General features: G+C 38.3%; 1 protein-coding gene across 1 annotated transcript in view; it reads left to right on the top strand.

Moving 5' to 3' along the window:
• The window catches only part of MTUS2 (microtubule associated scaffold protein 2), a 354,305-nt gene that overhangs the window by 320,195 nt on the left and 16,080 nt on the right, over positions 1–18,030 (top strand). Inside the window, exons 8-12 of the mRNA XM_063429511.1 lie at positions 7,780–7,994; positions 10,617–10,722; positions 12,501–12,574; positions 13,831–13,929; positions 15,754–15,873. Coding sequence (XP_063285581.1) covers positions 7,780–7,994; positions 10,617–10,722; positions 12,501–12,574; positions 13,831–13,929; positions 15,754–15,873 — 614 coding nt within the window. The remainder of the gene's footprint in view (positions 1–7,779; positions 7,995–10,616; positions 10,723–12,500; positions 12,575–13,830; positions 13,930–15,753; positions 15,874–18,030) is intronic.

Raw genomic sequence — 18,030 nt, 5'->3', positions numbered from 1 at the left:
TGCATACGTAATTCAGAGCTGCTATTATGGGAGAGACACAAACCAGACAGACAGGGCCGGATTAACATAGGGGCTGATGGAGCTGCAGCTCCAGGCCCAGGCCCATGGAATAGGCCCATTGATTTAAAAAAAAATTAAAAAAAATATATATATTTTTTTTTTTACATTTTTTTTTGTCACACATTACTCTTAGGGATTCCACCAGGCTTTTATTTTATTGGCACAGCCAGTATTTGAGGCTGCCTGGCTGGTGTCAATATTGCAGTGATACTGGCAATACAAATGCTGGTATTTTTCTCAGTATAAACTATACTTACTATACTTACTATGCAATACCAGCACTGGCCAGTAGGGGTCACTGTATGTGGAGACAGGCAGGGATAGGAAGTTCCAGAAAATCCCTCCCTGCCTATCTATACTCACTGATCTGCAGGGGTGCAGCTACAGAGAGTCCAGACAGCAACTCCCACCCTGCAGAGACAGCCTACAGCTCAGAGAAGTAAGGGATGGGGGAAAGGCTGCAAGGAGACATACACTGAGACACTAAGGGACATTGGAAGACATTATGACACAGACACATGGGGACACAGTGTCCCCATGTCTCCCAGCCAGTGTCCGTGGTGTCTCAGTGCCCCCTAGTCTCCCAGTGACCCCTAGTCTCCCGGTGCCCCCAGTCTGCCAGTGTCTCACTGTCCCCATGTCTCCTAGTGCCTCAAGTGTCTCAATGTCCACATGTCTCCAAGCTAGTGTCCCTATTGTATGTGGCCCTGGTCTCTCAGTGTCCCCATGTCTCCCAGTGCCCCCATGTCTCAATGTCCCCATGTCCCCCAGCCAGTGTCTCTAGTGTCTGTGTCCCTGGTGTCTGTGTTCCCATGTCTTCAGGTGTCCCCTATTTTCCCAGTGTCCCCATGTGTCCCAGCCAGAGTCCCCTAGTCTCCCAGTGTCACTGGTGTCTCAGTGTCCCTAGGTCTCCCCGTGTCCCCAGGTCTCCCCGTCTTCCTAGTGTCCTAGTGACATGGGGACCCTGGGATACTTGGGGACACAGGGAGACATGGGGCATTGAGACACTGTGACACATAGGATCACTGGGAGACCTGGGGACACGACACTAGGGGACACTGGGAGACATGGGGCACTGAGACACTGATACATAGGAACACTGAGACCTGGAGTAATCGACACATGTGGCACTGAGTCATGAGGGTACTGGGAGACATGGGGGCACTGGGAGGAATCCATCTATACAGCAGAATCAAACTAAGTAGTTTTTTGGTGATTTTACAGCATTTTCTCTTATGTCACTCCTTGTGATTTACATCATGTGATGTCACCCATGCATATTTAATTATGCAAATTAGTAAGGCCGGTATGTTTTTCCAAGAAAGGTGGCAACCCTAACTACTTTTCACATACTCTTACTTAAGTATGGAAACGTAAGACGGATGTATGGGAACAAAACTTGTGTGGACTGGCTGACAATGAATATAGTTAAAGGGACACTATAGTCACAAGAACAACTACAGCTTATTGAATTTGTTCTGGTGAGTAAAATCATTACCTTCAGGCTTTTTGCTGTAAACACTGTCTTTTCAGAGAAAATGCAGTGTTTACATTACAGCCTAGGGATAACTTCACTGGCCACTCCTCAGATAGCTGTTAGAGATCCTTCCTGGGTTATGGCTGCCTACAATGCATCCAAACATTCAGTGTCTCCTCCCTCTGCATGCAGACACTGAACTTTCCTCATAGAGATTCATTGATTCAATTCATCTCTATGAGGAGATGTTGATTGGCCAGGGCTGTGTTTGAATCATGTTGGCTCTGCCCCTGATCTGCCTCTTTGTCAGTCTCAGCCAATCCTATGGGGAAGCACTGTGATTGGATCAGGCCACCTCTTCTAATGATGTCAGCAGACTGCTTGTGTTTCTGAGTCTAACAGCATGCAGAGTTACAGCTTCAGGCTTGAATACAGTAAGATTTTGCTATACTTATGGAGGCATGAGGGGCCCAGGGGGGCTAGATTGTGGTGTTAACACTATAGGGTCAGGAATACATGTTTGTGTTCCTGACCCTATAGTGATCCTTTAAGGTAATGCTGACTTTGGTCTCTCTAACACTGTGGCATGTTCCCTTTCTTCTACACTCACTACACACAGCTTTTCTCTGTCCCAGACTATATACCAGGAGCGTCTGCTTGCTAGTAAGAAGGTAAGGAGACAAGTGGACCAGCGAGTGCTAGGGGACAGTCCTTAGAAAGCATTGAGCGAGCGCATCATTAGATACATTTATGCCAAGCTCTGGGTGCTGTCTGCATAGTATGCCCTTAGTTGGCCAGCTGCATGATTGGCAGTCAGCCTGACATGCATTCATGCCAGGCTGGCCTTCTAATTCTTTGGGCAGACATGTCCTCTTTTTGGGCATGTTACATGATTTGTGTCAGTGGTACACCCTTTTACCATGCCCATTGACTTCCTGCTTGACTGGACGTTGCTGTTAGGGGTTATGGATATACTTGAAAGATGAAAACATAAATTAGAGAGAGATTAGCCTAGGGTATGTGTTTTCTTATAGCTGCTGTTTTCTTTCTATCCAGCACCATCTCCATCAGATACATGACGCTTGGGAGTGTTTTACTGTTTTTGGTCGATATGATTCTGTAATTAGGCCCGTCATAATTGTCAGCACCAGGCCCACTGGGCTCTTAATCTGGCCCTGCAGACAGAGTGTCCTCCCTAAAGTCTGAGACAGGGATCAGTTCTATTAGTTTGTTCAATAGAGGATTCTCAGATACTAGTAGATATAAATACACAGGTGAAGAAAACTGAGATTGTAATATAATACGTGGAGGAAAAAATGCCTTAAGTGGGTATTAGTGTAAATTTCCTTCTTGCGTATAAGTTCCCAAAAAGTCACAGCCTGCAGAGATTATAGACAGCTCCAGAGCCCAAATGCTAGGGGCATATAGTAAGTAAGAGAGTTAGAGAATAGATATCTTGCCCCTTATACAGTCGCTTGCAGTATCCCAATGGATAATTGTCTAGATATTGATACAATGTTGCAATAATAGAAAGCGATGTACTGGGAGAGATATAGAGATAAATAGCTGCTAATTCGTTAGAATCTGCTACTCCTGTAGAAAGGTTTCTCAGGTGCTATTAGATATAGATACACAGGTGAAGACAGTTGAGATTGTAATTGAAAACGTAGAGGAATAAATGCCTTAAGTGGGTATTAGTGTCAATTCCCCCCTTGTGTATAAATTCCCAAACGTCCCAACCTGCAGAGATTATAGACAGCTCCAGAGCCCAAATACTAGGGGCATATGGTAAGTAGCAGAGCTGAAAAATAAATATCTTGCCCCTTATACAATCGCTTGCAGTATCCCAATGGATAATTGTCTAAATATGGATACAATGTTGCAACAATGGGGAGCGGTGTACTAGGAGAGATATAAAAATAAATAGCTGCTAATTCGTTAGATTCTGCTACTCTGTTAGAAAGGTCGATAAGGTTCCAGTGTATCTATTCAATAGTATACATCTCCTCAGATAAAGTATCTAGACACCCATAAAGTAACAACCCATATTGGTTTAAAAAAATGAAAGCCTAAGCCTAGAGTCCTACTCGACGCGCGTTTCGGCGCTATGTGGCGCCTTTGTCAAGAGCGGTAAGCGAACTCCGAGACCGCCGAGACTTTTAAAGGATGGAAAGCCCGCCCCTCATGTGACGTCATGTGGCCAATTGTGTATCGCCACGTCACAAGAGGGGGAGGGGTCAAAATGTTGCTCGATCAAACAAGGTTGCCGAACGTGGGGAACATGTATGAATCAATAAGTGTCAGGGAGAACGCTCGATCAGACTGTGTTCCCCTGGACGCTACAATTAAAGCCAAAACATTATGGCAATTTAACAGATCAACAGTATCCCTAATACTGCTTGTTCTAATTGTGAAATATGATACATAAATATAGGTATATATCAGATATTAGAACTAAAGCAGATTGTACAGTATCTTATACTTGGATAAGTATATAATTATGAATAAAATTCAAAACTTTCTTTTATATTTTATAATTGAAACCAAGAGGAGTTTTGAGTAAATAAAAAGATTACCAAATGTTAAAAAAGAATACTACTTAAGAATAGAAATATATATGCATATATTTGATGATTATCAAAAGGTGAAGTGTCTGTACAGTATGGTCAGAGTGTTTATAAGAAGGGGGAGAATGAGAATCCTTCATTGAAACCCTTTGGATTCAGGGTTTTAAGTTGATAAATCCAAAAGCATTCTCTTTGTCTAAGGAATTTATCATAGTCTCCTCGCCTAGAATTCTTTTTGACCAATTCCAGACCACAAAAACGTAACACCTTAGGGTCGCTATTATGGCATTCGCGGAGGTGTCTTGAAATAGGGTTTTCAAGTTTTTACATGATCTAATATGTTCCTGTATCCTGTACCTGTGTATTTATATCTACTAGTATCTGGGAATCATCTATTGAACAAACTAATAGAACTGATCCCTGTCTCAGACTTTAGGGAGGACACTCTGTCTGGTTTGTGTCTCTCCCATAATAGCAGCTCTGAATTACGTATGCAGGAACTTTTTTCCTATATTTTCTATATGCTACTCTACTTTGGTGTTTACCTCAAGGTTGATTTATGTTTAATTACCCTATAGCATCTTCTATATTGATATTTAATCGTCTTTATACATATTCTTCATTTTGATACTTAAGTCTCACAAGCTAGACCTCATCTAAAATTCCAACCCAGTGTATTAAGCACATTTTTTCAGGTCTTTTTCACTCACTTAAAGCACCACTCTAGTGCCAGGAAAGCATACTTGTTTTCCTGGCACTAGAGTGCCCTGAGGGTGCCCCCACCCTCAGGGTCCCCCTCCCGCCCGGCTCTGGAAAGGGGAAAAGGGTTAAAACTTACCTTTTTCCAGCGCTGGGCGGGGAGCTCTCCTCCTCCTCTCCGCCTCCGATCCTCCCCGTCGGCTGAATGCGCACGCGCGGCAAGAGCTGCGCGCGCATTCAGCCGGTCGCATAGGAAAGCATTCATAATGCTTTCCTATGGACGCTTGCGTGCTCTCACTGTGATTTTCACAGTGAGAATCACGCAAGCGCCTCTAGCGGCTGTCAGTGAGACAGCCACTAGAGGAAAAAGGGGAAGGCTTAACTAATTGATAAACATAGCAGTTTCTCTGAAACTGCTATGTTTATAAAAAAATTAGTTAACCCTAGCTGGACCTGGCACCCATACCACTTCATTAAGCTGAAGTGGTCTGGGTGCCTAGAGTGGTCCTTTAAGGTGTAATATCTTTGTTTATTTACCATTGACTTTTTAATTATTTTTTCTATTAAAGATTTATTATTTTCATACCTCCTATACCAAGCTATCCAAACTATTTATCCTCATAATTGGGCACACCCTTTGTTAGCGTTTTTTTGAGGCTGGACTTCTGTTCTCCCTTCCTAAAACTCTGACTTTTGGGGATTCTCTCTACTATTGTATTAAGAGTGATTTGAAAATAATAAATTGTGATTATTTTGCTTTTAAAGTTTTACATTATGATGGCTGATAGAGCCATTTGGACTCTATAGAATACTTATTTGGAACCTTTATATTAATAATAATAAAATTGTTATTGTTTTTTTCTTCAGGGCTCAGTTATCTGCCTCCCAAGTATTCTTACACCCTATCCAAATTATTATGCAAATTATATTTTTCCCATTTACCTAAATAATTGATGGAAATAACAGTCAGCATAATTCTCATGTTATCAGCTATTAAGAGTACAATTCAAATTTGATTGAACAAACCTCCTAATGATAACAGTATTTTTCTTAAACATAAAAAACTTACAATGCACTGTTCCAAATTATTACGCACAGTAGGTTTCAAAACACTTTATAGGTTGTAAAGAACTGAAAATGGTAATTTGTTGTGTTTGCAGCATATTTACTGAAATCAAAAGCTATTTCAATCAAACTTATAACAACATTTTAACTTTTTAAACATTTTAACAGGTCACGTTACATTTTAACATAGGACCCCTTATTTGATAGCAGCTTCATAAGTCTTGCATCCATTGAACTTGAGAGTTTATGGACAGTTTCTGATTGAATTTGTTTGCAAGATGTCAGAATAGCCTCCCAGAGCTGCTGTCTGGATGTAAACTGCTTCCCACCCTCATAGATCTTTTGCTTGAGGATGCTCCACAGGTTCTCAATAGGATTGACGTCAGGGGAGGATGGAGGCCACACCATGACTTTCTCTCCTTTTATCCCCATAGCAGCCATTGATGTAGAGGTATTCTTTTCAGCATGAGATGGTGCATTGTCATGCATGAAGATGATTTTATTACAGAAAGCATAGTTTTTCCTTCTGTACCAGGGAAGAAAGTGGTCAGTCAGAAACTCCACATACTTTGCAGAGGTCATCTTTACACCTTCGGGGACCCTAAAGGGGCCGACCATCTCTCTTCCCATGATTCCGGCCCAAAACATGACTCCACCACCGCCTTGCTGACGTCGCAGCCTTGTTGGAACAGGGTGGCCGTCTACCAACCATCCACTACTCCATCCATCTGGACCATCCAGGGTTGCACGGCACTCATCAGTGAACAGGACTGTTTGAAAATTAGTCTTCATGTATTTTTCTACCCAATGCAGCCATTTCTGCTTGTGAGCATTGGTTAGTGGTGACCAAATAGAAGGTTTATGCACAGTTGCAAGTCTCTGGAGGACTCTACACCTTGATGACTGTGGGACTCCAGAGGTACCAGCAGCTTCAAATATCTGTTTGCTGCTATGTAATGGTATTTTAGCAGCTGCTCTCTTGATCTGATGCATGGATCTGGCAGAAATCTTCCTCAATGTGCCTTTATCTGCACAAACCCGTCTGTGCTCTGAATCAGCCACAAATCTCTAAGTAGTGCGATGATTACGCTTAAGTTTTCGTGAAATATCTAATGTTTTCATACCTCATCCAAGGTATTAAACTTTTTCACTCTTTTCGGCAGCAGAGAGATCCTTTTTCTTCCCCATATTGCATGAAATGTTGCTCTGCTTAAAAATGTGGAACACCCTCCTTTAGTAGTTTTTCCTTAAATTGGGCTCACCTGGCAATCTAATTATGACAGGTGTCAGAGATTGTTTTCAGTGATCAAAAGAGCCCTGAGACACAATGCCATCCATGAGTTAAACTGAAAAACAAAATATTTAATCTTTGTGACACTTAAATAGAATTTGCATAAACATTTGTGAACAGGGTGTATATACCTTTAGTATTCTAGCTAGCAGGCCATATATCTCATTTATGAAATGTGTTCTCTCACCTTGTCCATATCAAGGTGTAACATCTTAGTTGTCTCAATGTATTTATGACCTTTGCTGTATTGGTCTTGGCTCCCAGAGATACCTTCCCAATATTCCATGCTCCCCACACAATATGAGGTAGGTGGTTTTAATGTTATGACTGATCAGTGGATGTGAATTGTCAAATGAATGTAATATATTAGCTACCTAGTGGGGGTAAGTGTATTGGGGAAATGAATGCCATATGGGGGTTATGGAGAACATTATAAACCACTTTACCTTTGGTCTCATTGATTATTATGATATCTCCAGAATTCCCTGACATGATGTTAATGATTCACCATTATGTATCATATATAATGGACAGGCTTAAGCAGTCATATGGCTTTGATCAGCCACCAAGCTCTATGATGCTATGTTACCAAAACATTTACCTATGTGTGTGTATTCCAGCCAACAACACCGCTCGCTGTGAGAAATTACAAAAAGAGAAAGAAGAGCTGGAAATCAAATTTGATAATGAAGTGAGGAAGCTCGAACGTCTACAGCAGGAAGAGCTCCAAGTTCTGAAAGAGCGCCTTCAGGTCCAGTCCAACGAAGAAATGGAGCACTTACGGGAAGAACAAATCATCCAGCTTACTCGACTTCGATCTCAACACCAGGAGCAGGTTAGTTACAAGATCATTGTGTACATTTTGTGTGCCATGTTTTCTTGCTTCCACTTTGACTTGAAGTTCAGCTAGGAAGGTAAAAGGGGATTGACCTGCTACTTTTTGAGTTAGAAGTCCGGTAAAGTGTGGCATGATGTATAAAGTCATCATTTTCACACCTGTTTTGCATTACTCCATTTCTACCTTTAAACCTACCAGGAGAAATCCACTTCCATCAAAGTGGTGAAATACAATACTGATACTTAAAAAACAATGTCTGCAAGTGGTGGAAATGTTTCTGGCAGTTAAACACTGCAATACACTGCGCTGCGACAAACAGTATCTCTTCATAGAGTTGCATTGAATCAAAACATCTCTATGGGGACTGTTCAGCGTCTACACATTGTGGAGGTAAATTATGCTTGACGTAGCGCAAATTATAGGTTTTGTTTTGGTTCAGAACTTGGGCAGCTGCCTTTGTCCCTAAAAGGACACTCCACTGCCCAATTACAAATATATAACAATCACTATTTAGTAAATATACCTAAAATAAAAACTTGCATGCATTTAATTATGCATTTTTTTTAAATCTAAAACAACTTGTAAAAGATGCAGATCTCTTGAGTTTAACTCCACTGAGCTAACCTAACCAGGAAGTAACAGGTTGTCTGCATGAACGCCAGAGTGTTGTAACCAGGTTAATTTATAAAAGTGCCAATTTCTATTGAAACTTGCACTTTTTGTAAAATCAAAAAAGATAGGACACACTCTTCACACATAATGCTTTTCACTAAATAACGTGCTTTAGTGTCTGGAGTGTCCCTTTAAGGGGTTAAATACTATTCCTAGGATTCGACGAATACACTCCAAAATCTAATTGTATGATTACAGTCACAACCCTGCCTGTGTCCATAAAGCACACTGTGTCTGCACAGTGCTATGGGATAAGGCTAGGGGAGCGTTGTGATTGTGAGCTACTTCCTGGTCTGTGCAGACTATTGTTTAATTATATCTGATTTTTGTTTTCTTTTGGTGGATTACCTATATAAGTATAAATAAACACAAGAAAAAAAAAACATTCTCTGTATATAAAAGAATGTTACTTCAACGGCAAACAAACACATATAGAATGCCAAAAAAGATAAAATATAATCTGGATATCATCATCAAACTTAAATGTGTAAATATGTAACAGGGTTGCTGCTTTGCCAAAACACTGTTAAGATAAATAAAATCCAGAAAATATTGTAGAAGTAATGTAACTCATGATCATCACAAAGTCTGGGCAGCAGGTAAATGTAACTGAAACTGGCATGCATGTTACCATTTTCATTATTGAGAAATGTCTAATATTTTGTTCCCACATAATTTATGACCAAACACTTTCTGTGTGCATTTTATTACTGGAATGATGCAATGAGCATTTTCAGGATATGCCAAAAGGATACAGTGCAAACTAAATTTATTTAATATTTCTGGGCCCTAACATTGTTGGCTCATGTCCTGGTACCCATTTGATGGTATCCATTCAGCATAACTCAACTCTTTTTTTAGAATTGAGTGTGTCTGAATAATAACATTGTCAAAAGTTTGTTATGATCTTGAAAGAAAACCAATGCATGCCTATAAAGTGAATAGGACTCTGTTTTAAGCATTGGAAAAGTAATTAGTCCATATTCTACTTCTCCGTCTATTGGTAATTCTTATTTTGTCTTTTTGTTTTATTTTTTGCACTTTGTTAAAAAGTATTTTCAGATGTTGTTTTATTGTTTTGCTATTTATAATAAGTTGTTCATGTTATTTTGCTTGGATTCTATCCTAGTACCAGTATTGTGATTTTATTTTTTTTATATGAAGCTGTAAAACAGAGAGAAGGTTAGGTCATACTCTACTCTTATCTGACCAACTGCTGCTCAACCTAACTCGTCTGTACTGCAGTTTCACACAGCACAATCACAGCAACAGATAAGTTAGGTTGAGCTGCAGTTGGTCAGAAAAGTAAAGACGTGTACAATGATGGGTGAAGAAATTATTATACATTTTTCTTAATAATAATAATAATAATACATTTTTTGGAGGCCCTTTTGTCAAGTCTTTCCAAACTGTTAGAAGACTCTCAGACGCATGCTCAATTTTTTTCTTGAGTCCTTCTGGTACACACCCAAATGTGTAGGTTTTTTGTTAGTTTTTGTAAGAAGAATATATGTTTTGTTTTAGTGGCTAAGAATAAGGTTAGTACTTGTTTGTTCATTAGCAGAAAATATATTTAGAAAATAAGGTTTACTGTCATCAAAAGGAATGAGTGTAGACTAAATGCACTGGATCCTTAAGGATCTCAATTATGCAAATATACATCATAGCAAACCATCCATTAAAGTTCCTATATAAAAATGGAATATCCCACAAATTTAGTGAATGGAGGACAGCGAGCAGCAAATGCAAAATTAGCAGAACATTCCAAACTAACATAAAGTCATTCAGACCAGATTGCTGTCCTTAAATTGTTATAAATGTGGTCCTTAAAGTATTAAAATGTAGAAAATATTCTTGAAACACAGAGTTACATTGAAATAATTATAAATCTATATTTTAACTACATTTCTTGATATTTTATTCTCTACCTTACTGTCTCCAATACAGATTGAGAACTTGGGTGCCGTTCATGAATCCACACTATCGGAACTAAAGTATAACCACTCAACTGCCATAAATTCCATGCATGATGATCATGAAAGACGAGTTCACGGTACATACTACCAAACTGTGTATTTCATACATCCCTGGCATTTAAACACAAGATTAGCTTTTACGGTTAGGAACATGTGACATTCTAAGCATGATTGTGTGAAACTGTTAAAACGGTTCCTCTACGGCTGTTGGTGAACCATTCCTATTAATAAAAGGGAATCCATAAGGAATCCATAAGTGTAAAAAAGTGTATTCCTGACACTACAGGCGTGAAAACACCATTTAGGTGCCTGGATCCCCTTGCCCCCCCACGAAAAAAAAATTCTCCAGTGCCTGCCCCTGCCCAAGCTCCACCTCCTAGACTGAGATCATACATGTTGATGATCTCAGCCAATCCAATGCTTTCCTATAGGAAGGCATTGGGAGACTATTGCACATGCGGGGCAAAACACTGTGCTGCGCAAATCAGTATCTACTTATAGAGATACATTGAATTAATGAATCCCTATGAGGAACATGGGCAGCACTGACTTAGGAAGCACCTCTAGTGACTGTCTGAGTGACTGCTACTAGAGGTGTTCCTAGGCAGTAATGTAAACACCGGAAAGGAAGTTTTTGTATGAAAATGCCTGTAGGGACATACTATTCTCACCAGAACAACTATATTAAGCTGTAGTTGTTCAGGTGACTATAGTGTCCTTCTAAAAAATATGTACATTTAGTCAAGGAATATCTGAGGTCTAGAAATCCGGAGGTATAAACAATTAAAGGTCCGCTATAAATACCAAGGCCTTACCATCTTAATGAAGTGTCCTCGTTACAGTGATCTTGTCATTCAGTCCCACAGTTTAATCACTGCCATTTCAGAGATACAGAAATGTTCACATTACATGGCTGACTACACCTCCAGTGTCTTAAAACTAATTAACTGCCTGCCATTGAATATTGTGCTTCAATGAGGAATAGCAAATGTTGATGATTGTTCCAATATTTAACATACACGTTTACTGTTATTCTCTCACACAACAATTACCCTTTGGCAATATACCTCACATTGCTAAACCAACCCTTACAGTCAGTAGACAAATATACCAGTACATTGAAAAGGGGTATATTTATGCCCACACAAATGTATTCATCATTCAGATTCAAATATGATATATTTTTACATTTCACTTTAATAATTTATGATACATTAAATTCATTGTATTTTGTCAAAATCAAACCTCATTGATAGAAAAAAGGCCCAATATACAGTCCAGGTCTATCTTTGCATAGTGATTGCACTGTCACTCTTACAAGCCAATCTACCCTAAATTTGCATTATATGTATAGCTCATGAATATTCTCATTTGCCATCAACATATGCTGTATAATTAATATAATCGCTGAGAGACATTTCTTCAAGATTAAGGTAACCAATAATTGTAGCAATAATTTAGGATAGATTTAGAATAAATAAAAGCTATATACACTTAGATTAATTGTACAGATGTATGATTGTGTTCTCAAGTAAGTGACAAGAACAACATGCCCTCTAGTGTCATATACTGGAAGTGCAGTTGTAAATACTTGAAAATTGAAGAAATTGCAGCCCCAACGAACATTAAAAAGAGCCATTCTCTCTTGCAACATATATCTATTGTGGTGACAAATTATCAATAAAACATTTTGTCTTGTATCTATGCTCTCGTTATATTATAATTTGTCTACCAGTCAGTTTGACACAGTTTGATCCATTCTTGTCTAGTAGCGTCTTACTTCAAGTCCAGAGTATTCTCGTTAGTTCCTCTTGGCAGTTACCATGATGTCTTTTTTATTTACTGTCTCCCCCAGAGTTAAAAGAAAGTCACGAGTACGAAAAGAAACTCATAGAGGACAGCTTTGAAAAATTGCGTTTGTCTTTACAGGTAAATATTCCCAGAAATCTCTTCTTTTCATAGTCTAGTAGTCTATAGTATAGTGACTGAGTAACACAAGGTAACTGTTACAGAGTTAAGAGTGTTTGTGGGTCTATTAAGTAATGCTACACATTGTTATTTTATTTCAGCCGACAATCGCTTTCATTTGGCCACACATCTTCCTTGACATATTGCAAAGCGTTTAAATTGAAACGTGAGAATCTGCAGTTAGAAGGGAGTAATTCTTTTAGAATTCTCACTTCCTTCTTTATGTTATATAGTAGTCCTGCTCAATAATTACACATAAAATGGACTGGTCATTTAATAATAATGTAACATTGAACAAGAAAGAATGCAAATTGGGGGTTGGTGGGGGTAAATAAATAGGATGTTAAGAGTGACAATACTTTTTATTATAAAATAGTCTGCAAACATGGCTGCATGACGGACCATTCTCTCCGCTTCCTCTGGAGAGGTATCAGGTTGTAGTTCCAGTTAGCAGCTCAGAAGATCTCTGCAAATAGCTTGGTTCATAAAACTGTGATTTTGCGGTTGTGAATGGATTTGCAGAGGCACAGCATGTGCATCTGGATGATGGGCTGCCTATAAAGGCAACCAACTACGGATTTGCATGCACACAGCAGGATACAAAGGAAACCAATGGGCAGGAGGCTACGGGCCCAAAACTGTGACTGTTCCCCCACTTTCCAGACATTTGACAAGTACACAGTCACAGAGTAAAATATCTAAATTTGTGAACTTGTAACATCCATAAAAGGTTTCTAGGATACATTTATCTAAATAATATCCACATTAAATGAAAAGCAAATGCTAGTTGGGAAAAAAGTACTTTTTTTGTGGGGTTAGTAATGTATATATTCAAGATTTCTGTGTAAGAGATATTTTTTTACTTACAAACTGATCTACTGAATGGGAATAGTGAGGTTCCAATGAAAGAGGTAGTTCTAGAATTATATCTTATGTATATGCTTAGTGACCAGATCTTTTAGTAAAGGATTTCAGCTAGTATGGTTGAGGCTCTGCAAGCACAAAATGTACTCCAGATCAAACACCGTTCACTATTAAATGGCATCGTTTGTAGTGATGACACTTCGTATTGAAGGATAAGAGACACTAGAAATGGTATACAATTGCATACATCTTTCTCAAATAACCTTTCTGAGTTACTTTTTTTGAAGAATTATTACATATGCTCCGTGTGTTTGCCATAATCTTTCCACTTCTAACAATAGTTTTTCTTAAAGGACCAGGTTGATACCTTAACATTCCAAAACCATTCACTACGAGATCGGGCAAAGAGGTTTGAAGAAGCTTTAATGAAGAACACTAATGAGCAATTTGAGGTAATGTTCTATATTCTTGCTTAAATAGATATTAGAGTAGGTTCTGAAAAAGTCAGTTCTAGATCTTAACACAATAAGATGTTAACTTTTAAACCATCCAAAACATTTATTAAAGAAACATTTAAGAAAATAAAAATAAACATTTGATGTCAAGTAATAAGCAAAATCCAACATAATTTCAATTCATAACGCAGTTCTGTCACCTTTGTGATTTTGTAAAGACCCCTTTAGGTGATATACCAACTTGGGGTATGGAGGCCCAGGGGTGCAGTCGAGGTTACTGATACTTATCTGAAGCTGTCTCTCATGGGCCACAACAACTTTTCTGTATTTAGCTCCTAGCATTTCATTTCCTACCAGGAGCCGCATCAGCCCTGTGCTCTCGCATGTACATGAGTACAACAATGATGTCTATGGAGCATTCCGCAATTGCCACCATAGGCTAAGTCCCCTAAGCAATGAGAAGTAGCCTGTCTTGGATCCATCACTAGAGAATGGGGGGATTGACAGAACTAGAGAATGGGGGGATTGACAGAACTTGAGAGTGGAAACGTTGTCAACCCTTTTTACCATAAGATAGAGTAGTCCCTAATTAGGCACCCAGATTACATCTCAATGAATTGGTGTGGATGCAGTGATCCTGTCACTTCAACCCTGCAGTGTAAAATGTAGAAACAGCAATATTTTTGTTCAAGGTTTAAACAGATCTCTGGTAGCTGTCTTCATGACAGCCACTAGTGCTGCTTCTTGTGCCATTCTACTCTGGAAAAAAAAGGCGCTATGGGAACCTTAGAATCTCTCCTTCTCTTTGTAGGCATCAACCAGAGGAGGTAAGAGGTAGGGAAAAAAATTAAAATAATAGGGGTATTTTTGCCTCTGCCCGCTATATCACTCAGTAAAGACAGAGCTCGCCAGTCAAACATCTGGCAACCGCACTAGCCACAGCAACTGAAGGTAACATAGTCCTGAAAAAAGAATATTATTTTAGAGACTGTAGGTTCCCATTAAGTTATTTAGTGGTCATGTCTTTATGAAAAACTTTATAATATTTTCGGTGAAGTGACAGAGCAGCTTTGAAATATAACAAATGGCTCTTAAACGTTTTACGTTTTTCCTAAATATAGATTAAATAGCAAAAACTCTTAAAGGCTGCATAGGATTTCACTGACATTCAAAAACAGGTACTTCCTTGTCTTATGGACTCTACTATTTGCCACATTTTGCCAACATTCGTTGAGTTCTACTACCTCACCTTAACTGTTTACAATCCATTGCTACAAATGTAGTGACTTTCCATTACTTATCAGTTGTCTTATTCATTTATCATGTCATTTGGGACTCATGTACCACAAGTACATAAGCACTTTGTAATAAAATAATATTCATTTTCTATTAATTAAATGTACAAATTTAAACAAATAGCTTTTAGTATTGCAATGCACATAGTTCAACTACTTTATCTACTTATGCTAATGCTAATTTCGTGCATTGTGGGAATATGTAGATATCCATTTCAGTAGGAATGGTCCATTAATATTCATGGTGAATGCTCTACTTCAAGAACTTTGGCACGAGATGATTTGTCATACATAAGCTAATTGAGGTCGCAATGAGTGGGAACGCTAGTTTTCTCTCCAGGTGTAAGAATGTATTTGATCCCGTAGGAGAATATCTGATTATTATTTGAGTATTGGGTTGTGAACTACTGTGTCACATCATGACTCTGAATAGTTTCTGAGTAATACCATTTTATTCTGATTATTATATTAATATAATGTGATTATATCTGTAAGGCGATTGCACAATTTTTTTCTTCTGTTGTAGATTGCATTAGCACCATACCGGCATTTAGATGAAGATTTGAACAGCGTGAAGCAAGTTTTAGAGATTAAAAATCAACTCATTCATCAACAGGAGAAGAGGATAATGGAGCTGGAGAAACTGGTAAGATCCCTGGTATCCACACAGGTGTATTCACACAGGTATATTCACACAGGTATATTCACACAGATATATTCACACAGGTATATTCACACAGATATATTCACATAGGTGTATTCACACAGATATATTCACATAGGTGTATTCACACAGGTGTATTCACACAGGTATATTCACACAGATATATTCACACAGATATATTCACACAGGTATATTCACATAGGTATATTCACACAGGTATATTCACACAGATATATTCACACAGGTATATTCACACAGGTATATTCACACAGATATATTCACATAGGTATATTCACACAGATATATTCACATAGGTATATTCACACAGATATATTCACATAGGTATATTCACACAGGTGTATTCACACAGGTATATTCACACAGATATATTCACACAGATATATTCACATAGGTATATTCACACAGGTATATTCACCAAGGTATATTCACACAGGTATATTCACACAGATATATTCACACAGGTATATTCACACAGGTATATTCACACAGATATATTCACATAGGTATATTCACACAGATATATTCACACAGGTGTATTCACACAGGTGTATTCACACAGGTATATTCACACAGATATATTCACATAGGTATATTCACACAGGTATATTCACACAGATATATTCACACAGGTATATTCACATAGGTGTATTCACACATATATATTCACATAGGTATATTCACACAGGTGTATTCACACAGGTATATTCACACAGATATATTCACACAGGTATATTCACACAGATATATTCACATAGGTATATTCACACAGGTGTATTCACACAGGTATATTCACACAGGTATATTCACACAGATATATTCACATAGGTATATTCACACAGGTGTATTCACACAGGTATATTCACACATGTATATTCACACAGGTGTATTCACATAGGTGTATTCACATAGGTGTATTCACACAGGTATATTCACACAGATATATTCACACAGGTATATTCACACAGGTATATTCACATAGGTGTATTCACACAGGTATATTCACACAGATATATTCACATAGGTGTATTCACACAGGTATATTCACACAGGTGTATTCACACAGGTATATTCACACAGGTATATTCACATAGGTGTATTCACACAGGTATATTCACACAGGTATATTCACATAGGTATATTAACACAGGTATATTTACACAGGTATATTCACACAGGTATATTCACATAGGTATATTCACACAGGTGTATTCACACAGATATATTCACACAGGTATATTCACACAGGTATATTCAATTAGGTGTATTCACACAGGTATATTCACATAGGTGTATTCACACAGGTGTATTCACACAGGTGTATTCACACAGATATATTCACACAGGTATATTCACACAGGTATATTCACATAGGTGTATTCACACAGGTGAGAGAAAAAAGGAGAGCAAGGAACACTGCCTATAAAATATATACGTGTGTCCAGAAAGATAAAAATAAAAATAAAAAATATATTTATTAGTGAACAGGATACAGAGTGAGTATTTCGTATATCCACTCCTAAACCGTCTGTATAAGTACATACAGGGGCATACGGAAGTGCTATGCAGAAATAAAAAAAGGTTTAAAAACGAAAATCAACAGCATTTGAGACACAGTTATTCTTAGGTAAATCTTTGCAATGTCTATATTGTCACGACTGATAGTGCTTTTAACAGTTCGTATACTTATAGAAAAATTGCTTGTCTATAGCTGTGGTCAGCTTAAGTTAATCTTTGCAATGTCTATATTGATACGACTGGTAGTACCTACAGTGGTTCGTACAACTATAGAAAATTGCTGGCTATAACTGTGGTCAGACGGCAGAAAACAGTATTATCAGAGTGATGTTTCTGCCGTTGTGATTAGTCTCAGTGCTGTCCTGGAGTTATAGAGTACTGTCTATAACTGTGGTCACAAAGCAAGAGACCGTACTGTCTAAGTAGTATCTCTATTGTAGTGACTAGCAATGTCTCAATGTAGTCTTTTAGGTCACAAAAGATATATTATCTGTAACAGTAGTTAGGACAGGAGACAGGTGCTGTCTAAATGCTGTTTTAGAGTTATACTGCACCGCAAGCTATGGTCGAAGTATCTCTTATTTCTGAGCTGCTAACTCCTCA

This window comes from Pelobates fuscus, chromosome 1 (genome assembly GCF_036172605.1).
Source record: "Pelobates fuscus isolate aPelFus1 chromosome 1, aPelFus1.pri, whole genome shotgun sequence".
NCBI classification, from domain to species: Eukaryota; Metazoa; Chordata; class Amphibia; order Anura; family Pelobatidae; genus Pelobates; species Pelobates fuscus.
Note: the sequence above shows the minus strand (reverse complement) of the source record. Positions and strands in the feature narration are given on the sequence as shown.